The sequence below is a fragment of the Anomaloglossus baeobatrachus genome, chromosome 1 (assembly GCF_048569485.1).
Source record: "Anomaloglossus baeobatrachus isolate aAnoBae1 chromosome 1, aAnoBae1.hap1, whole genome shotgun sequence".
Lineage (NCBI taxonomy): Eukaryota > Metazoa > Chordata > Amphibia > Anura > Aromobatidae > Anomaloglossus > Anomaloglossus baeobatrachus.
This window is the reverse complement of record NC_134353.1, coordinates 619,053,006-619,078,220: the sequence shown is the minus strand read 5'-3', so window position 1 is coordinate 619,078,220 and position 25,215 is coordinate 619,053,006. Positions and strand designations below refer to the sequence as shown.

The window sequence follows — 25,215 nt, the reverse complement described above, 5'->3', positions numbered from 1 at the left end:
TATATATATATATATATATATATATATATATATATATATATATATATATATATATATATATATATATATATATATATATATATATATATACATATACAGTTAGGTCCAGAAATATTTGGACAGTGACACAATTTTCGCGAGTTGGGCTCTGCATGCCACCACATTGGATTTGAAATGAAACCTCTACAACAGAATTCAAGTGCAGATTGTAACGTTTAATTTGAAGGTTTGAACAAAAATATCTGATCGAAATTGTAGGAATTGTACACATTTCTTTACAAACACTCCACATTTTAGGAGGTCAAAAGTAATTGGACAAATAAACCAAACCCAAACAAAATATTTTTATTTTCAATATTTTGTTGCGAATCCTTTGAAGGTAATCACTGCCTTAAGTCTGGAACCCATGGACATCACCAAACGCTGGGTTTCCTCCTTCTTAATGCTTTGCCAGGCCTTTACAGCCGCAGCCTTCAGGTCTTGCTTGTTTGTGGGTCTTTCCGTCTTAAGTCTGGATTTGAGCAAGTGAAATGCATGCTCAATTGGGTTAAGATCTGGTGATTGACTTGGCCATTGCAGAACGTTCCACTTTTTTGCACTCATGAACTCCTGGGTAGCTTTGGCTGTATGCTTGGGGTCATTGTCCATCTGTACTATGAAGCGCCGTCCGATCAACTTTGCGGCATTTAGCTGAATCTGGGCTGAAAGTATATCCCGGTACACTTCAGAATTCATCCGGCTACTCTTGTCTGCTGTTATGTCATCAATAAACACAAGTGACCCAGTGCCATTGAAAGCCATGCATGCCCATGCCATCACGTTGCCTCCACCATGTTTTACAGAGGATGTGGTGTGCCTTGGATCATGTGCCGTTCCCTTTCTTCTCCAAACTTTTTTCTTACCATCATTCTGGTACAGGTTGATCTTGGTCTTATCTGTCCATAGAATACTTTTCCAGAACTGAGCTGGCTTCATGAGGTGTTTTTCAGCAAATTTAACTCTGGCCTGTCTATTTTTGGAATTGATGAATGGTTTGCATCTAGATGTGAACCCTTTGTATTTACTTTCATGGAGTCTTCTCTTTACTGTTGACTTAGAGACAGATACACCTACTTCACTGACAGTGTTCTGGACTTCAGTTGATGTTGTGAACGGGTTCTTCTTCACCAAAGAAAGTATGCGGCGATCATCCACCACTGTTGTCATCCGTGGACGCCCAGGCTTTTTTGAGTTCCCAAGCTCACCAGTCAATTCCTTTTTTCTCAGAATGTACCCGACTGTTGATTTTGCTACTCCAAGCATGTCTGCTATCTCTCTGATGGATTTTTTCTTTTTTTTCAGCCTCAGGATGTTGTGCTTCACCTCAATTGAGAGAGTTCCTTAGACCGCATATTGTCTGGTCACAGCAACAGCTTCCAAATGCAAAACCACACACCTGTAATCAACCCCAGACCTTTTAACTACTTCATTGATTACAGGTTAAACGAGGGAGACGCCTTCAGAGTTAATTGCAGCCCTTAGAGTCCCTTGTCCAATTACTTTTGGTCCCTTTAAAAAGAGGAGGCTATGCATTACAGAGCTATGATTCCTAAACCCTTTCTCCGATTTGGATGTGAAAACTCCCATATTGCAGCTGGGAGCTTGCACTTTCAGCCCATATTATATATATAATTGTATTTATGAACATGTTTTTGTAAACAGCTAAAATAACAAAACTTGTGTCACTGTCCAAATATTTCTGGACCTAACTGTGTGTGTGTATATATATATATATATATATATATATATATATATATATATATATATATATATACATACATATATATATATACATATATATATATATATACATACATATATATACACACACACACACACACACACACACGCGCGCACTATTATATTTTATGTTATACACACACATTCGACTGACAAGAGTGTCTGGTCAAATACAACTTTCTTTATATCGAAACCCTGGCCGAGCCTGTTAGACTCTTCTTTGTGACAAAGGCAGCATACGGAGGGCATAATCCTTTTTCCTAACCCAGCATGAATGTTTCACAGCAAAGCAATCAATTTGTATATGCCTTCAAATAAACACCATGTCTAAACTTATATCACTCACAAGCACTCTAAAGCAACTGCTAAAGAAAAATCCATTAAGAAGAAAGGCAGACAAAATAAGAAAAAAAAAACCAGAACACGGTTTAAAAATAAATAAATAACTATTGCACAAAATACAGTATATGCGTTGCCCTATTGAAAAAGACATTATCTGTATATTATCAGCGAGGAACACATGGCGAGTGTCATTTCTTCTTTCTCATCAAACATCATAATAACCCTCATCCACCCACATGCAGACTTCTTTTTCTGAAGGTGTTAAACATTGGAAGCGTTATCTTTCAAGGAGTGATGACCCAGGGCAGAATCGAGTACACTTGCAATCTTCCAGCAGATCGATGCAATGAGCTAAACAACACAATAAAACCTGACTCCAGAGTCATCTCCAGGAGACAGCAAAACTTCAGATGTAAAATCTAAAACTTCAGATTTCCCTTAAAAACAGATGTACTGAACTTATTGCTGGAAAGCTTCTCCGTGCGAGGGTCAAGTTTCACATACCGTATATACTCGAGTATAAGCCGAGTTTTTCAGCCCACATTTTTAGGCTGAAAACGGCCACCTTCGGCTTATGTTCGGGTCACGGTCCCACAAAAAATTATTCCCATCTGTCCTCCATTCCCAGTGTGTCCTAAGCTGCTACTTGTAGACCGCAAGGCACATAAACCCCTCCGTGATAGCGTCCGATGCATGGGGCTGCTGTCTGCTGACATGTCTTTTCTGCAGTTTAATGCTTTACAGCAGCGGTGGTGCAGTAAAGCATTCAACTGCTGCAAAGCACTCATGCCAGCGGTGGCCCTGTGTATTGGACGCGATTACGGAGGGGTCTTTGTGCGTGCGGTCTGCAAGAGGCACCCCTTGATGATCACATCCGGTGCCCGGAGACACCGCTGCAGGCTCCCATCATTGCTTTACTGCAGTTTAATGCTTTACAGCGGCAGCGGTGCAGTAAAGCATTCAACTGCTGAAAAGCGCTGACAGCAGCGGCGCCTCTGCACTGGACGTGATCATCAAGGGGTGCTTCTTTCAGACCGCAGGCAGATAAACCCGTCCGTGATTGCGTCCAACACACAGGGCCGCCGCTGCGGTCAGCCCTTTCCAGTAGTTAAATGCTTTACTGCACTGCCGCTGCCGTAAAGCATTCAACTGCAGTAAAGGCATGACGGCAGACAGCAGCCCAAAGCATTGGACGCTATCATGGAGGGATCTACGTGCCTTGTGGTCTACAAGAAGCAGCTGAGGGCACCGTGGGAACGGAGGACAAGTGAGAATTTTTAATTTCATAACAGAGGACAAAAAGGGGATCAGTAGGATATTACTACAGGGCAAACTACTAGAGGGCACAAGGATGGGCACATTACTACAACCCCTGGCAAAAATTATAGACTCACCTGGCTCTGAGGATGTTCAGTTGTTTACTTTTGTTTAAAAAACGCAGATCACAGACATGGCACCAAACTAAAGTCATTTCAAATGGCAACTTTCTGGCTTTAAGAAACACTAAAAAAAAAAAAAATCATGAAAACAATGTGCAAGCCAGTAACTATTACTTTTCAAAGACCAAAAAAGGGTAAAAATTATGGAATCGCTCAATTATGAGGTAAAAATTATGGAATCATGAAAAACAAAAACAAAAGAACACCTCTGGCTTTTATAACAGCTTGCAGTCTCTTAGGCATGGACTTAATGACAAACAGTAATCTTCATCATTCTGGCTCCAACTTTCTCTCATTGCTGTTGCCAGATCAGCTTTGCAGGTTGGAGCCTTGTCATGGACCATTTTCTTCAACTTCCACCAAAGATTTTCAATTGAATTGAGATCCAGACTATTTGCAGGCCATGTCATTGACCTTATGTGTCTTCTTTCAAGGAATGTTTTCAAAGTTTTTGCTCTGTGGCAGGATGCATTATCATCTTGATAAATGATTTAATCATCCCCAAACATCCTTTCAATTGATGGGATAAGAAAAGTGTCCAAAATTTCAATGTAAACTTGGGTATTTATTGAAGATGTAATGACAGCCATCTCCCCAGTGCCTTTACCTGACATGCAGCCTCATATATCATCAATGACTGTGGAAATTTACATGTTCTCTTCAGGCACTCATCTTTATAAATCTCATTGGAACGACATCAAACAAAAGTTCCAGCATCATCACCTTGCCCAATGCAGATTCACTGAATATGACTTTCATCTAGTCATCCACAGTCCACGATTGCTTTTCCTTAGCCCATTGTAAACTTGTTTTTTTCTGTTTAGGTGTTAATGATGGCTTTTGTTGAGCTTTTCTGTATGTAAATCACATTTCCTTTAGGCGGTTTCTTACAGTTCGGTCACAGACATTGACTTCAGTTTCCTCCCATTCGTTCCTCATTTGTTTTGTTGAGCATTTCCTGTTTTGGAGACATTGCTTTAAGTTTCCTATCTTGACGCTTTGATGTTTTCCTTGGTCTACCAGTATGTTTGCCTTTAACAACCTTCCCAAGTTGTTTGTATTTGGTACAGATTTTAGGCACAGGTGACTGTGAACCACCAACATCTTTTGCAACATTGCGTGATGATTTACCCTCTTTTAAGAGTTTGATAAACCTTTTCTTTGTTTCAATTGACATCTCTCGTGTTGGAGCCATGATACATGTCAGTTCACTTAGTGCAACAGCTCTCCAGGTGTGATAACCCCTTTTAAGGCCTAAGGCTGTGTGCGTACATGTGCGTATTGCATGCATTTACTCTGCGTCTTGTACTACAGCGTAAATGCATGCGTCCTGCTTCCCCTGCACAATCTATGAAGATTGTGCATAATCCGTGCGCACAATGCTTTTTTGAACACAGCGAGTTGAGAGTCAAAAATTCCACAAAATCTGTGTGTTCAAAAATGCAGCATGTCACTTCTTTCGTGCGCTTTGGATGCGACTCCCACTCGGTCTATGGGAGAGGCAGTATCCATAGAGCATGAAATCGGCATCTATTCTGCAGAAACACTGCATCCATTATGCAGTGATTCTGCAGCGATTTGAAGCACAGATGAGCTGTCAAATCATTGCAGAATTTTCTTTAGTGACACAACTCAATGTGAGCACATGCCCTTAGACACCTGTCATGAAAATCGGAGCGAGTGGAATGCGATAAATCATCGTTTTCCACTCGGGCCAATATTAGCCTATGTGCCACCACCCATGAGCGATTATTTTCTCAGCCCTAATTGGATCGAGAAAATAGTCGCAGCATGCTGCGGGTGCAATGCAATCCTTGTTTCTCTCACACCCATTCACATCTATGGGGCGAGAGAAAACTTGCACTGCACTCGCAGTACACTGGTGTACTGCGAATGCAGAGTGAGAATGGCAATAGCCGGCAACGGAGTAGAGAGGGAGATAAATCCCTCCTTCCCCTCTGCAGTGCCAGCCCGCCCCCTGCAGCTGTGGTCTGATCGCATGATCGGACCTCAGTTGCAGTGACACTCGCATGACACTCTGCTTCTGCTGCCAGCGTGAGCCGAGTGTCATGTGAGGATCGCAGTAGTACCAGTGTGTCCCTGGCCTTAGATGCAGACTAACGAGCAGATCTTATTTTATGCAGGTGTTAGCTTTAGGAATGAAAATTTACAGGGCGATTCCATTATTTTTACTCCTGCTTAGTCTTGAAAAGTAACAGTTACTGGCTAGCACATTGTTTTCATGATTTTTTTTTTAGTGTTTCTTAAAGCCAGAAAGTTGTCATTTGAAATAACTTGTCTTGAGAAATAAGATGTCTCAACTAGGACCTGCGCTAGTTTACACAACTTTTCATAGTTGAACACACACATTTGCATTGATTCCTACTGGAAATAATGATTGTTCCTTCCAGAAATGTAAATCATTAAAAAGGGCTACCGATTCCCAGCGATAAGCCCTAGGATACAATTCCACTTTATCTAATAAGAGGCTTAAGAGAAAGAAATGCCACAGCCAATGATCCATCAGAGGAATTAAGGGGTAGTAGCAAAATCAGACAAGGTGGCACCTCTTCATCTCACTACTTGTATTTAATAAGTAAATGAAGGAATTAAAAAAATAAATTGAATCAGGTGTAGGTAAATATGAAGTGCATAGTCGTAAGAAGTGTCAAGGCTGATCCCTGTATTCATAAATCCCAACATGCCTTGCTGCCAGCAGTGTTTCTTGGAACAATGGGAGTTGCAATTACATAAAGTCAACGATTAATAACTGGCCACGTCTGAAGTATGCTAGATATGCCGATGTCAGTCTCCTCCATTGCAGTGTTAGTATGCAAGACTGTTTTGTCAAGTGGAAACAGTGCAGCTAAGCATGGTAGCAACATGCACAACAGGTGAATATGGCAAAAGCTGATGCAACGGCTGCTGAAGCACACGTCTGTCCAATATTTAATAAGAAGCTCATTTTGAAAGAAGAAAACAACTTGTGTGTCTTCTTTATAATGTGTTAAAGTGTCAAGACAACCACAATGTAAACTTCCCGAAAGTATAAGGTCCACTAAAAGACAAGCTTCCAGTTAGACAAATAAGAACCCCCTAATTATTGAACTAGTTTCTTCCTAATATTTCCATCTTCGAAACCGATGGACGATCAACGATATGGAGAATACCAGCTTCACAACAGTTTCTGTACCAGAATCTCCGACACACCAGGTCAACCACTGTGTACCCAACCGCAGCACACATCCATTCAAGTGAAAGGACTGGCTCCAGTGCAAATAGAGCAGCATGGCCAGGAGTGCCACTGTGCAGGGAAACGCAGAAGAGGTCACATCCTGACTGATCCTAATGCAATCCTAGTGCTATGCCAGCACTTCAACAGGTAAAAAGGCCCCTTTATGCATACATTTTTGCATGTAAAATGACAGCTCACAGTTTATAGACTAGTGCAAAGGTTCCCGTTAAATGCTAAGAAACATTCGGCGGCACAGTAGCTCAGTGGTTAGCACTGCAGTCTTGCAGCGCTGGGGTCCTGGGTTCAAATCCCATCAAGGACAACATCTGCAAGGAGTCTGTATATTCTCCCCGTGTTTGTGTGGGTTTCCTCCGGGTACTCCGGTTTCCTCCCACACTCCAAATACATACAGATAGGGAATTTAGATTGTGAGCCCCAATGGGGACAGCGTTCCTGATGTATGTGAAGCGCTGCGGAATATGTTAGCGCTATATAAAAATAAAGTTTTATTTATATTTTATTTTTATTCAGCAGCTTATTAATAAATGGCTGAGAGGCTACAACCGATTCAGTTTCCATACATATTGGTAAATATTTCATATTCGCAATGGACAACAAACTAATAAATGCATCACATACCTAGGTACAGTCTTGTCTTGCTCAAATATGCACTGCTCCAACAGGTCTATGAATCTCTGGGGAAATGCAGAAAATTCCACTAGTAATCCTTGCTGGTTTTTGAGACTGCAATACAAGAAAAAGAAAAATTACATGTATCGACAGGGAATGCTGAAAATATCCGACAGATGTGGGTGCTACTTGTTGAGAAGGGTTGAGCAACGCGTGGGGCGCGAGTTACAGTGAAGCAGCTTCTCTCACTGATTCCAACAAACCGCAATGAAGCCAGGGATTTCCACAGCAGTGCAGGGACTCCTCACTCAGATGGACTCTTAGAGCCGAAGAGCTCCTGGGTTAGTTCTATCGCTATATATCTTTCTCTCATTTACATCTGACTGTCTCTGCTGTGCTACATCTGACTGTAACTCAGATGTAGCAGAGCCATGACTGTCAAATGTAGCAAAGCAGAGACGCTACATCAGATGAAGCATCTCTGACCTTCTCTGCTCTGCTACATCTGAGCAAGAAAGTCAGATGTAGCAGAGCAGAGAGACTGTACATCTGTCTATGCTCTGCTCCATCATATCGCCTTACTCAGATGGAACAGAGGTGAGATGTAGTACAGCTGAAACAGTCAGATGTAGCAGAGCAGGGACATATATAAGTAATGGTAATATTATGTTGGGTATATACAAGGCAATCTCACTACTATAAGGTGGTATTGTGCTTGGCCTATACAACAGAGAGAGTAAAGTGGAATATCCCAGCAGCACAGAGCATTTCAGGAGACAAGTGTACTGACTATAGGGTTGATCACATACAGAATTATATAGTGGAAAAAGAAGGGTCTCACAGCAGCACAGAGTAATTCACCAGAGGAACGTCACATTGTTATAGAAGGTCCAAGACACAGTATTTCAGGAAATCAGTAAGCTTATGTGGTAGGTCACATATGGAGCATTACAGTGTGAATGATGCAGGGCCCACTGACAGCACAGAGGATTTCAGAATAGGAATGTCAAGATATTGTAGCAAGTCACAAGTTTGAAAATGCAGGTTCCACCGACACCAAAGAGTATTTCAGCTGAATGATAATCGTGTGGCTGGTCACAGAGTTACACAGTGGAAGGAGAATTGTCTTACAATGGCACAGAGTATTTCAGGAAATGATCTCTCTTTCTTTCGCCACTCTCTCTCCACAGCGATTTCTACTGCCTCCCGGCAGAACTCTTGGCAGATCCAACGGGTGTGCAGGAAAAATGTTATAGCTTCCCATTGACTTCCATTATGCATTCAAGCATTACAAATTGCTCGGCTTGAGTATCAGAGTATTTTAGTGCTCGCTCATCACTATCAATCAATAAGAGTGGCCAATAATAACAGGCTCTCTCTGTTCTCCCTCCACCAGCATTGTGCATCAGAAGGGTACATTTTGTAAATCAGTTTGGACTTGTAGTAAAACTTTTGCAGTTCACTCTAGGTGGATGAATTGCACAGCATACATAATTGATAAAGTATAGAGCCAAACTAAACGCTCAGTTGAACATATATTCAAGTTTACCTCAGAAAGTCTTCTTCCCCTAGGGTCAGATTATATAGAAAGAAAGGATCGTTATCATCAGAAAGACGAACAACTAGGTCCTAGAAGAAAAGATTAAAAAAAGAAGTTACAAATCACATCCATATATCCACAGAGTTAAAAATAATAAAGACAAAGAAATCGAACGGTAAATATTAACACCCCTGCTCATCATTCACACCTGAGACCTTGTAACACTAATGAGCCACATGAATGGGGAGGGGAAATGGCGCAATTTGGCCATATTCACTTGGGGTGTACTCACTTTTGTTGCCAGCGATTTTGACATTAATGGCTGTGTTGTGTTTAGATGGCACACCAAATTGACACTGTTTTACAAGCTGTACACTGACTACTTTACATTGTATTGTCATATATTCAGTGCTGTACCATAAAAAATAAAAATGAGAGGTATACTCATTTTTGTAACACACACACACACACACACGCACACACACACACACACACACACACACACACACAGTGCCTTGCGAAAGTATTCGGCCCCCTTGAATTTTTCAACCTTTTCCCACATTTCAGGCTTCAAACATAAAGATAAAAAAAAATGTTAATGTTATGGTGAAGAATCAACAACAAGTGGACACAATTGTAAAGGTGAATGAAATTTATTGCTTATTTTAAACTTGCATAAAAATAAGAAACTGAAATTTGGGGCGTGCAATATTATTCGGCCCCTTTACTTTCAGTGCAGCATATTATTTCAGTGCACATATTTGTAAATAATATTATATTATATATATTATATATATATATATATATATATATATATATATATATATATATATATATATATATATATATATATATATATATATATATATATATATATATATATATATATATATATATATATATATATATATACATATATACACACATATATATATATATACACACACACATATACTAGTATATTATATACATATATACACTATATAATGTATATTATATACATATATACACTATATAATATATATTATATATATATATGTTGCTGTGTGTAGTTACCAAGTGTTTGTGTAGGGCGTTGTACATGTTCTGGGTGTTGTCTGCATGTGGCGGGGGGTGAGGGCGGTGTTGTATGTGTGTTGCGTTGTTTGTGGAGCGTTGTGTGTGTGTTGCGCGGTTTGTGTGGGTGTGGTGTGTTTTGGGGGGAGGTATGTTTTGTGCAATGTGTGTGTTGTGTGGTATGTACGTATATTTATGTATGCCGCGGTGTTTGTGTGTTGGGTGTTCTGTGTGTGCGGCGTTGTCTGTGTGTGTGGGTGTCTGTGTAGGGCGGTGTTTGAGGTTCCCAGTGTGTGTGTGTGTGTGTGTGTGTGTGTGTGTGTGTGTGTGTGTGTGTGTGTTGGGGGGGGAGGTGTGCACCTCCCATCGTGCTCCATCCCCCACGCTGCGCACCCCCCATCGTGCCCCATCCCCCATGCTGCGCACCCCCCATCGTGCTCCATCCCCCATGCTGCCCAACCCCCATCGTGCTCCATCCCCTATGCTGCGCATTCCCCATCATGCTCCATCCCCGATGCTGCGCACCCCCCATCGTGCTCCATCCCCCATGCTGCGCACTCCCCATCGTGCTCCATCCCCCATGCTGCACACTCCCCATCGCGCTCTATCCCCCATGCTGCGCACTCCCAAACGTGCTCCATCTCCCATGCTGCGTACTCCCCATCGTGCTCCATCCCCCATGCTGCGTACCCCCATCGTGCTCCATCCCCGATGCTGCGTACTCCCCATTGTGCTCCATCCCCCATGCTGCGCACTCCCCATCATGCTCCATCCCCCATGCTGCGCACCCCCCATCGTGCTCCACAGTCACACATCAGACAGTATACACGCACACGTCTGATCGCATACACTCACACACACCCCACTTCTCCCTGTGCCCACCGGTGGGCGGTCCCAGCAGCTGTGCTGCACGCCGTGCTCCTTTGCCGACACTCACAGATCCGATCGCATACACTCACACACACACACTGACTATATTGCACATACGCTCTCACACAATCACAACATACGGAGATACCACATGCTTCCGGCCATGTGATCCTCCGGCAGGTCCTGGAAGGTCACTGCACGCACAGTATCGCCGCCGAGAAGCAAGCGATATCACGGGATGTTGCGAGTGTGTGGATACGATCTGATGTGTGTGTGAGATTGAGTGTGATCTGATGTATGTGTTTGTGTCTGTTCTTATGTGTGTGCGTGTGTGTATGTGTTCCGCCGCTGCAGGACCTTGATGCGCTCACCTGGGAGCCGGTGTACGCTGGTAACCATGCTACAATATTACTCGATGTGTTCCATGGTTACCAGCGTACCCCGCTCGCACGGGAGCCCACACCAGCGTACGCCGGCAACCCCAGCAATGCTGGGTTGCCGGCGTACGCTGATGTGGGCTCCCGGGGGTACAGCACTCACCTGGGAGTCAGTTCGGGGAATGCGTGCGGGGGGCGGGGTGTGGCAGAGTTGCCAATGCGTGCAGGGGGCCGGGGCGAGAGGCCAATCCGTGCGGGGGGCGGGGCCATGGCGAGCCCAGCAGCCAATCCGCTGCTTGTCACCGTAAGGACACAATTTTGGAGCAAGACAGACAGACAGAATAAGGCAAAATTATATATATATATATATATATATATATATATATATATATATATATATATATATATATATATATATATAGTCTCCCAAAATATGTAAGTAGTATAGTATGTGATGTAATATCAAATCATGGCCCAAAGTGTTGGAACCATAGCAATTGTCCTAGAGAATGAAGCATTTTTCCCGGTAAATATTTGCAATTACACATTTATTTCCTTTATGAGTATTGAAGCACCAGCAGGAAAAAAAAAAAAAAAAAAAGAAGAAGAGAAAAAGCAAATTGGACATAATTTCACAGAAAACTCCAAAAATGAGCTGGACAAAATTGCTAGAACCCTCAACTTAATATTGGTTTGCACAACCTTTAGAATAAATTACCATCACTAAGCTCCTTACACCTCTCAACTGTAATTTTGGGCCACACTTCTTTTACAAACTGCTCCAGGTCTCTCATATGTGAAGGTGCCTTCTCCCAACAGTAATTTTAAGATCTCTCTACATGTGTTCAATGGGATTTAGATCCGGACTCATTGCTGGCCACTTCAGAACTCTCCAGCGCTTTGTTTCAAGCCATTTCTGGGGGCTTCTTGAATTATATTTGGGTCAATGTCCTGGTAGAAGACTAATGACCTAGGACGCCAACCCAACTTTCTTACACCGGCCACTGCATTGCAACTCAAAATTCTTTGGTAATCTTGAGATTTCATGATGCCACCACAACCGCAATACATTTTTGAACCTCCACCATATTTGACTATAGGTACGCTGTTCTTTTTTTTGTAGGCCTCTTTCAGTTTTCGGTAAAAAGTAGAATGATGTGCTATAAAGCTCTCTTTGTTTCATCTGTTCACAAGAGCTTTCCTAGAAGGATTTTGGCTTATACACACGTACATTTTGGCAAACTGCAGTCTAGCTTTATGTGCCAGTGCCATATTTTCCTACAGACTAACATTAGATGAGGAAATTCTGCAGGAAAAAACCTGCACATGCGTTTTTAATGCGTTTCCAAGGTGGAAATGGACAGTTAAGAATGTCAAAGTTTTGACAAAGCCAAGTACTGATCGGCAAGTTTCAAAAACAAAAGCAGCTTTACTTAAAAGCATGACACATAAGAGACAAAAAAACGCAACATCAAAATCACAATAAACATGCATGTTTAAGAAATGCACACAATAACGTAATGAATAAACACAAGTAACCCAATTTACATAGTAGGTGCAGAAATTCTGCCTCATCAGATACTCACCAAATGCTCATTGTGGGAACACATCCTAAGGGTATGTCCACACGATCGGGATAAACAGTGTTTTGGATGCAGAGTTTTTTTGCTGCATTCAAATTACTGCGTTGTACAGTGCAAGCACAGTGGATGGGATTTATAGAAATCCCATGCCCATTGTGCTTGTTTCTGCAGTGTAAACTGACCTGCGGTGCAGCTTTCCGAGCCGCAGCATGTCAATTTATGCTTGCGGAAATGCGAGTATTCTTGCAGTAATTCTACAGAGGCCCGAACCTTGATCGTGGGCACAGAACATTTGTGTCTCCGCAGGAGGGATGACATTGCATCTAGAGCGCAGTTTCTGCAGATCGTGTGCACATACCCTAAGGGGTACTTTACACGTTGCGACATCGCTAGCATCGGCTAGCGATGCCGAACGCGATAGCATCCAATCCCGTCGCACATGCGATATGTGGTGATTGCTGCCGTAGCAAACATTATCGCTACGGCAGCTTCACACGCACATACCTGATCGGCGACGTCGCTGCGACTGCCGAACTATCCCTCCTTCAAGGGGGAGGTGCGTTTGGCGTCACAGCGACGTCACTAATTGGCCGGCCAATAGAAGCGGAGAGGCGGAGAGGAGCGGGACATAACATCCCGCCCACCTTCTCCCTTCCGCATTGCCGGTGGACGCAGGTAAGGAGATGTTTGTCGATCCTACGGGTTTACACACAGCGATGTGTGGAGCTGCAGGAACGACAAACAACATCGTACATGCAGTCGATCCGACATTATGAAAATGTCCGATGCTACACAGATCACTGATTTCTGACGCTTTTGCGATCGTTTATCGGCGCATCTAGGATTTACACGTTGCGATGTCGTTACCGGCGCCGGATGTGCGTCACTAACGACGTGACCCTGACGATATTCTGGATCCCTTGTCGCAACATGTAAAGTACCCCAAAGAGTGGTGATAGACTCTATAATTCATAAGAGAGATAGGCGTTTCCATCTACAGCATGATGATGGCACTGACAGCCATGAGATCCCGTATAGGCTGACTAATAATTTGCTTTAGCAATAACAAGATATACCCATAAATCTAAATAATGCAACACCATACTGACTATTACGTAACAAAATATACATTCTTACAACCAAATAATGTGAACCTACCTTTTTATATACAGGATTTGAAAAAGCATGTGTTTCTACAGTCAGTCTGACAGTGGATCGCCTGTGAGAAGACAAAATTTGGAAATGAAACAATTATATACATCTCATTTAGTTGCCTATATAAAAAGTGTCTAAGCAGAAGAAAAAGGAAGAAATCATATAATTCGAAAATATGGAGACATCAAATGAGCAGCACTAGTTATTCCAGATAAATGGGGGTTCACCGGCTGGTATCCTCACTAGATAGGAAAACAGGCAATTAAAAGCTCAGCTACAATAAAAATGGTGGGCGTTAATGCACACTACCACGCCATTCATTTCCTATCAGACTGATGGAGATAACCACACAATTTACATGCTACGATTACAAAGAAAAACATCCTGCAGTCCCTAATGTAGGTGGACTTATTTCCAAAATCACAAGGTGATAGAAAAATAATATAGACATTTATTCACTTGTGCCAACATTACACATACATATCACCCTCCAAAAGATGCCCCTCTAGGCTTTATTACCTTCCAATTGTCATTGGTACCACCCTTCTGTAGTACCAATGCCCCTGGCTTCCTGCCATGATAGCTGTACTCTGGATCTGGTCTACATCTTAGCGCTCCATTAATGTGATGCCATAGAAAGGAGAGGAGCCTCCTTTATTACAGTGCAGAGCTCATGCCAGGAAGCAGCCGTGCATTTGTTAGCGTGCCAGTGACTAAGGAGCAACGTAGTACAAGATGGGGGCTGTATATAACAGGCTGAAATGAGTGATATACTGCCTAAAAGGTATACAAAAAGAGCAGAGCGTTTTTTTTTTCTCTGCAGCTGATAGATCAGTGATGTAAAACTCCAAATGCTGCTCTGTTGATGCATATCATAGAAGATAATCCACCTGCCATATGCACCAACAGAGACGCATTTGCACTTTTTATAAGATTGGTTATTGACAGGTAATAAATAAAGCTCAACTTTACACTGTTTATTAAGAACAAGCTTGACAATAAAATCTGATAGGCAGGGTATTGCCCAAGCGCATACAGTGCACACATGTATTAATTGAATTCACATCAGCAGGATGATGATAACTCAAAGTGGGGCAAGTAAGGAGCACAGTTGAGGGTGTAGGGGGTCTGCAGCACTGAGGATAAGCAAGTGCTGCTGAGAAATATTGTTAAACAGTAAGCTAAGATAAGAATAGGACAACCCATTTTGTAATGTGAAACTGGATACACAGAAGAGCACAAAGAGGAAAAAAAATAAAAAAAAGACACAAAAGGTACAAGAAAAATGTTATGTTAGGCTTAGCATGTTAAAGTATGCATTTACTGCACTTTGTGACAATAATGCAACTGTGAGAATAAAGTTTTAAAGAGACCCAGTAATGTGTGAGAATGCTATAAACCAGTACATATATTGAGTTAATCTACAGTTTAATAGCATTATGAAGGTGCCCAGCCACTGTACTGAAAGTGCAGCACCCTGGAGAAAATGAACTTTCCCTCTCCTGGAAGCCACCAGCTTTCAGTCATGTAGGTGTGGTTACAGTCAGTGCTAACAGCACTGTGACCACAACCTGACACTAACTGACAGCTGGCGCTGCAGGGATGCACTGCAAAGCCAACCGTCAGTCAAAGTGCCAAGCCTTGCTGACAGCCATTGCTTCTTCTAGTGCTGTGAGTAGTAACTGCAGCTCTACCAACAAACATGCATAAAATAATGCTAATAACCTGAATATTAATAATAATAATAATTTTATTCATTTATATAGCGCTGTTAATTCCACAGCACTTTACATACATTGGCAACACTGTCCCCATTGGGGCTCACAATCTAGAGTCCCTATCAGTATGTCTTTGGAGAGTGGGAGGAAACCGGAGAACCCGGAGGAAACCCAGACAAACACGGGGAGAACATACAAACTCCTTGCAGATGTTGTCCTTGGTGGGATTTGAACCCAGGACCCCAGCGCTGCAAGACTATAGTGGTAACCACTGAGCCACCGTGCCGCCCGTATTAACCACATATATGCAGGTTAATAGCGTTATCGGACATGATAGTTTCCCCTAACAGCTCACACACTGTATAGGAGGGACAGCCTTTTCCATATTTCTACTGTGAACATTTTAATTTGATGTGTGGACAAAGCCTGACTTTCCTAAAACAAGCTAGCAAAACATTTACACAGAATTCATTAATGTGTAATATGGAACAATCTCTTAGACACAAAAAGAGACAAAACTACAACTGCAAGAACAAAATTAATTGTATTAAAGGGGATTCAAATAGGAATAATTTCATATTATAAATCATACGGTATCCAAGAGATAGAGGCGGTAAGAGTCAAGCTATTGAGACTTCCACTGATTGCCCAAACAGGGAATTTGTGCCCTACATTTTAACCCCTAATGACTTATTATGGGCATAGTCCGTCCTACATCACCTCCCTGCCTTTGATGCGGGCTTGCACGCAGAGCTCATATCTTCTCTGGCAGATGATGGCATAATTATTTAGCCACTATATACCTCAAACTGCTGCAGGTGGTGTGAAAATCCATCCATGGCTGTTAACCTGTTTAATGTGGTTATCAATCTGACCGCAACACTTAATGTGCACCGGCAGTGGGCAATTCTATACCCTGATCTGCACTCCCGTCATGCAATCGTGGGACTCTGATGTGTTGCCAGAACAGCCAGGGGTCAGCTGAAAACACCTGTATGACATTAAGGTACTCCTGTGAAAGTCAGCCCGTGCCTGGTGATCACGGGAGACTGTGATTTCTTCTATATAGAACAATTCTGTGGCATTGCCGAATATAGCACAAGCGATCAGATGATTGCAGGTTTAAGTTCACTAAAGGGACAAACAAATACAGTGGAACCTTGGATTGTGAGCATAATTTGTTCATGGAGTGTGCTCATAAACCAAGTTACTCGTATATCAAAGCCAATTTTCCCATAGGAAATAATTGAAACGCAGGCAATTCGTTCCACAACCCAAAAATATTTAATGTATTTATTCAAAACTATTACAGTAATACATAATGTACTATATTGATATACAATTATTACACTACACCAATACAAAATACTGTACAGTAAAAAAACAGAGCAAATTAAACTGTAATTTAGTTTACAATAGAATTGTTGGTGTGCGAGAGGTACAGCATAAGCAATGTGCTGTACTGGTTAGCAGAATGAAAGTACAATACTGCATCCACAAATGCAAATTGATAAACATGCTATATAGTATATACTGTATAATGGTATACTGTATACCAGTACATATGGACAGAAAGTTACCTCCAGAGCGGGTGAGAGCGTGGTGAAAGGACAGAACTGGAAGTGTGCACAGTGGGAATTTGCTCTTATTGCAAATCATTGCTCTTAAACCAAGTTACAAATTTTTAAAAAGCTTTGCTTGGCTTGCAAAACGCTCCAGAATTTCAGATTTTTCTGGGTGATCAAAGCATCGTATTGTATCCCAAAATGAGATCAGTAAAAACATAAGCCCTCACACAGCCCCAGATCCTACAAATTTCCAACGTTACGACTCTTGCAATGCGGCAACACAATTTTATTTTTATTTTTATTTATTTTTTTTTGGGGGGGGGGGGGCGGGGTTTTTTCTACAAATTTTTATTTTTTCCACAACTTAAAAATAAAAACTATACATGTTTTGGTATCACTGTATTAATACTGACCTGGAGAATCATATTGCCAAATTATTTTACTGTAAAATGAACTCCGTAAATAAAAAAAATAAAACAAAAGAAAAACCACTATAGCACAGTTTAAAAAAGGTCAAAGTGGTGAGAGGTTCCCTTTAAGCATTTTCATATGCATGTAAAAATTGCATGAATTGAAGCATTCTATTGTGTTGGTGAATTTTCAAATATACAGTCACATTGAAATTGCAACATCAAGAAGGAAAAGTTGTAGAATTGTGATTACAAGACTGACAGACATGATAGCCCTATGCAAATGAAGAAAGAAGAAAAAAAAAAAAAAAAAAAGGGAAAATTTTTCAAAACATTTCAATTTTTTCAGTATTGACTATAAGATCCACGCACAGAAATACATGCCATCAATGGGGTTATTAATCTTTTTATGGACACTGAATGCACTTGGGCAGCTCAATTTGTTGGTGGAAAATTTAGGCAGATTAATTTTGCTAAGTAGAATGTATCACAAGAAAACATCACAGAATAACTGAAATTTAAAGTATCATTCCAAAGTAATTAGCATGACACATGTAAGATTTGAAAACTGGGGCTAAGGGGTACTTTGCACGTTGCGACATCGCTACTGCGATATCGTCGGGGTCAAAACGAAAGTGATGCACATCCGGCGCTGGTAACGACGTCGCCACGTGTAAAGCCTAGATGCGCTGATAAACGATCGCAAAAGCGTCGTAAATCGGTGATCTGTGTAGCGTCTGTCATTTCCATAATGTCGCACCAATAGGAGATACGATGTTGTTCCTCGTTCCTCCTGCGGCAGCACACATCGCTGTGTGTGAAGCCGCAGGAGCGAGGAACATCTCCTTACCTGCCTCCACTGTCAATGCGGAAGGAAGGAGGTGGGCGGGATGTTTAAGTCCCGCTCATCTCCACCCCTCCGCTTCTATTGGCCGCCTGCTGTGTGATGTCGCTGTGACGCCGCACGACCTGCCTCCTTAGGAAGGAGGCGGGAAGCTGGCTAGAGCGACGTCACAGGGCAGGTAAGTGCGTGTGAGGCTGCCGTAGCGATAATGTTCGCTACGGCAGCAATCACCACATATCGCATGTGCGACGTGGGCGGGGTCTATCGTGCTCAACATCGCTATCATCGACTAGCGATGTCGCAGCGTGCAAAGTACCCCTTAGTCATTAAAGGGAATTTATCAGCAGATTTTTGCTACCTCATCTGAGAGCAGCATGATATAGGCGGAGAGACCCTGAATCCACTTACATTATTGGGTGCAGTGGTTCTGAGACAATCAGAATTTTTAGATTTAGCCATGTAGCAGAGCTGAGAGAGGTGCCTCCGCCCACACCAGGCTCTCTATAGACACTGTACTTTGACAGTGAGGTGCCAAATCAGGGAAGGGGCGGAGTTGGACAACATGACATGCCAGCTAGTCACAGCAATGATAAAGATCCTGCTGCTGGAACAAAAACACTGCAAACAAACATCACATACCTTGACAAGAGGCATCACTAAATTTCCTGTGTTAATCCTTACAGCAGGCTGTCTTCATACAACACAGCAAAAAAATGCTTACTTTTAAGGTCAATATTAGCTCCTTTATGGGGATAAGAAAGCTGGAACAGGAGTTCAGATCAGATTATGTCTCCACAACTTTCTTTTTAGAAAGGGATTGTCTTCATGAGACATTCCCTTTTCAAAAACAGACAAATAAAAAATTGAATTCACTCCTCAGAATTGAAATTGTAACACAGAAGGAAAAAAGTTATGGAATTATGGAGAGCACAGGATCGGTAGATATGGTAAATGAAATAAAAAAAAGCCAGCTCAACTCAAAAATGGCATGTATTATAAGGGTACTTTCACACTTGCGTTATTTTCCTTCCGTTACAATCCGCCCTTTTGGGAAACAGCGGAATCCGTTAACGGATTCCGCTGTTTCCCATAGACTTGTATGGTTGACGGATTGTACCAAAAGGAGCTGCGTTGCTTCCGCTGGGCGACGCTCCGTTGCTTCCGCCCAGCGGGAGGAACGCAGCATGTAACGTTATTTTGAGCAGCGGAATCCTCTGGATTTCACTGCGCATGCTCTTTTTTTTTTTTTTTTTTTTTTAAATCAAACTTTATTTTGGCTCGCGGTGGCCGAACGTTCAGCTGAGCGCCCGGCCGTCGGCAAGCGACAGCGCTCAGCTGAATGACCGGCCACCAGCATGCCCGGCCGCCGGCAAGTCACAGCGCTCAGCTGAGCGCCCGCCCGCCGGCATGCCCGGGCGCCGGCAAGTGACAGCGATCAGCTGATCACCCGGCGGCCGGCTGCAGGGAGCGATCAGCTGATCACCCGGCGGCCGGGAGCGATCAGCTGATCACCCGGCGGCCGGGAGCGATCAGCTGATCACCCGGCGGCCGGGAGCGATCAGCTGATCACCCGGCGGCCGGGAGCGATCAGCTGATCACCCGGCAGCCGGCTGCAGGGAGCGATCAGCTGATCACCCGGCGGGCGGGAGCGATCAGCTGATCACCAGGCGGCCGGCTACTGGGAGCAATCAGCTGATCACCCAGCGGCCGGCTGCAGGGAACGATCAGCTGATCGTTCACTATAGTCTGCCGCTGGTAAAACCGGGAAAAAAAAAAAAAAATCAAAACGAATTGCGTTGTTTTGCAGCATCCGTTGCATCCGTTGTGTCACTATATGCAACACATCCGTTGCATCCGTTACACAACGCAATGCAACGGATACCGTTCAACGCAAGTGTGAAAGTAGCCTAAGATGTGCACTGCAATAAAAATTCCAACCTGCACTATTATAAATGAGATTTTGGGCAAAAAAATTGCAATTTCTTGAGCTACCCCGCCACATCACAGCAAATCTCTGGGCAGTCCTAATCTAAAATATTGACTGAATCATGGCTGTGGGTGGGACAGGCCCAAGCAAGTGCTGCATGAACAGGACAGGGCTTGATGGCTGAATGTGAACAGCCACCAATTGCCAAAATCAAGACCGGAGGAAAAACAAACCAAATTGAGGGGAGTGCTGCTATAAACAGTTTTACTTTTTCATATGTGAAGCCGTATGGCACATTTTAAATATAAAATATTTAAAATAGTACAGTTTGGAATTTTTAGTGCAGTGCACACTTTGTAATACATGCCATTTTGAGTTGAGCTGGCTTTCTTGTTTTTTCTTGATCGAATATAAATGCCATGCACAAAATTACTCTCACTTACATGCCTTATGTTATTAATCAGGTTATTATTGGTTGTTTAAGTAATGTTCTGTCAAACTGATTGCACTCGGGCACACAAATAATCAACTGCAATTGCCAACTAACGACGTTTCAGATGCGCTTCATGGGAGGTAAGTCTGAAGACCCTGAAAGGCCATGGTAGCACATATAGGTCCCATTGGCTGCGCACAAATAATAAAATATGCAATATACCGTATTTTTCGGACTATAAGACGCACTTTTTTCCCCCAAATGATGGGGGAAAGTGGGAGGTGCATCTTCTAGTCTGAATGTAGGGCTGCGGGAAATGAGGGGGCTGCAGTGGAGCGGGTCATCGGTGGCATGAGCAAGCTGTAGCAGCGCCTGCCGTGACCACGTGGGCCCGCTCATTTCATATGCACGGCAATCCTCCTGCCCATCATCCCTCAGCGCTGAAGCCAACGATGATAAGTGGGTCGGATGACAAGCGGGGGGTGCGCGCATAATTAACAGCCGACCGCATAATCACCCCCGGCAACTACAGTCTGGAGTGATCATGTGTGGCTGTATTCACTGCTACCCGCGCATCATCATCAGTGTGGGGTGCAGTGAATAAGTATACTCACCCGTCATGGTTGTCTGCTGCATCGCGATCTCCTCCTGTCTGCCGGCCCGCTGATCTGTGTAGAGAGCGGTGAGCACAGCGATGACATCGCTGTGCACACAGCTAGTATCCACACAGGTCAGCTGACAGGCAGACAGGAGGACGAGCGATGCTGCTGACAACGGTGACGGCTCCACACTCCAGCGGCGCTGCTGCTGGCACTGACAGGAGGACGAGCGATGCTGCATGGAGCGAGGAAAGATGAGTATAAACGTTTATTTTTTGTGTGCCACAGGTTACAGGCCATTTAGCAGGATGGGGGTATATAGCAGCATGCGGCCATATACCAGGATAAATGGGGGTATATAGCAGGACGGATGGGGGTATATAGCAGGACGGATGGGGGTATATAGCAGGACGGATGGGGGTATATAGCAGGATGGATGGGGGTATATAGCAGGATAAGGGCATATACAAAGGATGGCGCTATGTAGCAGGATGGGAATATATACCAGGATGGGGTACATATATACAAGGATGGGGATCATATACAAAAGCAGGAGGATCATGACCAGGATGGGGTACCTTAGTAGAGAATTTGTGGACATTATCCCCATAACAGTGTCAGTAGCAGATCCTCGACTCATAACAGTGTGTCATGATGAGATTTTTTGCTTAACATTATATTTTCCTATTTTCCTCCTCTAAAACCAGGGTGCGTCTTATGATCCGGTGCGTCTTATAGTCCGAAAAATACGGTAAGTAATATGGTGCTTGGTGTTGTGTTGAAAAACCATCTACTTGGACACTTTGGAGAAATGGACCCAACACTGGTTCCACAATCAAAGTAATACTGAGCTGTTAGTGTACTTGGAATGAAGACTAGAGGGGTACAGTTATCATACATTATGCAATTGACACCATAATAGACATGATCCCTTTACCAATCTCCCACTATCATTGTGTCCAATACAAAAGCGGGACTCTGATGTAAGATGATGGACCTTCATAATAGCCTCCATTGAAGTTTTGCTCTGCATGATAGCCTTTGAGAAAGGTGTCTTGAGATCAATGAAACACCAGTAGCTGAACAGCTGGCCTACAGCTCAATGTCATTCAAATGCCTTCTAACAGAGAACAATAGAGGAAAATAGGGTTTATTTGAGCCGCGCCAATGATCACTTCTCAGGTATTCAGATTAATGGATCTTTATTTTGCACAGGTCTACGCGTTTCTGGAGTCTCAGCTCCCTTCCTCAGGACCATCAGGCATAAGAACACATCAAATCGAGATTTGATGTGTTCTTATGCCTGATGGTCCTGAGGAAGGGAGCTGAGACTCCAGAAACGCGTAGACCTGTGCAAAATAAAGATCCATTAATCTGAATACCTGAGAAGTGATCATTGGCGCGGCTCAAATAAACCCTATTTTCCTCTATTGTTCTCTGTTATCTGCCGTCTGGGTTGCTGCTGCCTTGATCAAAACCTTCCATGCCTGCATAGTAGTTGTGACTTTCACAACTTCACTTGGTGAGTATTACTGCTCCCTGTCTCTACCCCGTGTGTTATTGGGGTAAAACCCTATTGCGCTTCTTCTCCACAGCTTTTTACTCATTCAAATGCCTTCTGTTAGTTTTTGTAGACACTGTTTGGATATAACATAAAATTCCAAAGATGCCAATTTCACATGCATTACATAATTAACCAAAACACAAACCAGTGGCCATCATTGGTCGGCCACTAGACAGGAGCCATGAGAACCATCTCTTTCATGGTGGAATCCATGACTCTTCTGTTAATTAGCCAGCCTGGCATGACATCATTGTGGCATGCTAACTTGTGCCAGGCCAGCTAATCAAAAGAGAGGCCAGTAATGGAATCAGGTAAGAAGTGGTTCTCACTGCTCAAACCCAGCAACCAGATTACTGACATTATTCCTGAATGGGGTCCAGCAAATATGTATTTGGTTCAAATGTCCACCACACATGATATCACAAAACTTAGTACATTCCTAACATTTTTGTAAATCATTTTATTATATCTTTCCATAGGACAACACTGAAGATAAGACACAATCTAAAGTAGTTACTTTACAGCCTGTATATCTGTGTAAATTCGGTGTGCCCTCTAAATAGCTCAACACATAGCCATTAAAGTCTAAACTGCTGGCAACACTTCCATGATGACATCACGGAGCTGGTAGATATTGTATTCCTCCACCTTCGATTGGAGAATGCCCCACAGATACACAATAGGGTTTAGGTCTGGAGACATGCTTAGCTACTCCAGCACCTTAACGCTCAGTTTATCTAGCAAGGCAGTGGTCATCTTTTAGGTGTGTTTTGGGTCCTTATGTTGGAATTCTGCCCAGATTCCAAAGGGAGGGGGATCATGCTCTGCTTCAGTATTTCACAGTACATGTTAGCATTCATGATTTGCTCAATGAACTGTAATTCCCCACAGCCAACAGCACTCATGCAGCCCCAAAGCATGACACTCCCACTACTATGCTTGACTGCAGGCAAGACACAGTTGTCTTTGTACTCCTCACCTGGTTGCCACCACACATTCTTGACACCATCTGAACCAAATAAGTTTATCTTGATCTCACCACACCACAGGACATGGTTCTAGTAATCCATGTCCTTAGTCTGCTTGTTTTTAGCAAACTGTTTGTGGGCTTTCGTGTGCATCAACTTTAGAATAATCTTCCTTCTGGGACGAAAGCCTTGCAGACCAATTTGATGCAGTGTGCAGCATATGGTCTGAGCAGTGACAGGCTGACACCCCTGCCCACCTTATTAATCTCTTCTAATAGCCTAGGCCATCTTTATGTACAGCAACAATTTTTTTTTTCAGATAGTCATAAAATTGTTTGCAATGAGGTGTCATGTTGAACTTGCAGTGACCAGTGTGAGAGAGTATGTAAGCGACAATATCAAATGTAAAAGGGAACCTATCACCAGATATTTCCCTTTTGAACTGCGGCCAGCAGTGAGCCCTTATATACAGCATTTCAGAATACTGTATATAAGAGCCCAAGCCACTCTGTATAACGTAAAAAAACACACCTTTATAATACTCACATAGGTGGCGGTAGGGTCAAATGAGCGTCGTTCTCGGGCCCAGCGTCTCCTCTATGCTGCATTCGCTGTCCTCTTTTCAGCCCAGTGTGGACGACGAGTCCTGCGTCATCCACACTGGGCTGAGGAGGACAGAGTAGCCGAACTGAGAATAGCGACACAAACCGGGCAGGACTGCCCCCTAGGTGAGTTTTCTAAAAGGTGGGGTTTTTTACGTTATACAGCGAGGCCTGAGCACTTATATACAGCATTCTAGAATACTGTATATAAGGGCTCACTGGTGGTGGCCGCAGCTCATAAGGGAAAATCCTGGTGACAGGTTCACTTTAACACACCTGCTCCCCATTCACACCTGAGAGCTTCTAACACTAATTAATCACATGACACTAGGCAGTGAAAATGGTAAATTGGGCACATTTTCACTTCGGGGTGTCCTTACTTTTGTTGCCAGTGGTTTTGACATTAATGGCTGTGTGTTCAGTTATTTAGAGGGCACAGCAAATTTACATTGTTATAGAAAGCTCTAAACTCACTTCTTTACATTGTATTAAAGTGTCATATTTTCAGTGTTGTGCGATGAAAAGATGTAATATTTACAAAAACGTGAGGGTTGTACTCACTTGTGATGTACTGTA

The 25,215-nt window shown here is 43.0% G+C and overlaps 1 protein-coding gene across 1 annotated transcript in view; it reads right to left on the bottom strand.

The window, feature by feature from the left end:
• LOC142296675 (spindle assembly abnormal protein 6 homolog) overlaps positions 1-25,215 on the bottom strand; it is a 132,558-nt gene that overhangs the window by 68,525 nt on the left and 38,818 nt on the right. The window contains exons 2-4 of the mRNA XM_075340595.1: positions 14,010-14,070; positions 8,975-9,054; positions 7,435-7,539 (exon numbers count right to left, since the gene is read on the bottom strand). Coding sequence (XP_075196710.1) covers positions 7,435-7,539; positions 8,975-9,054; positions 14,010-14,070 — 246 coding nt within the window. The remainder of the gene's footprint in view (positions 1-7,434; positions 7,540-8,974; positions 9,055-14,009; positions 14,071-25,215) is intronic.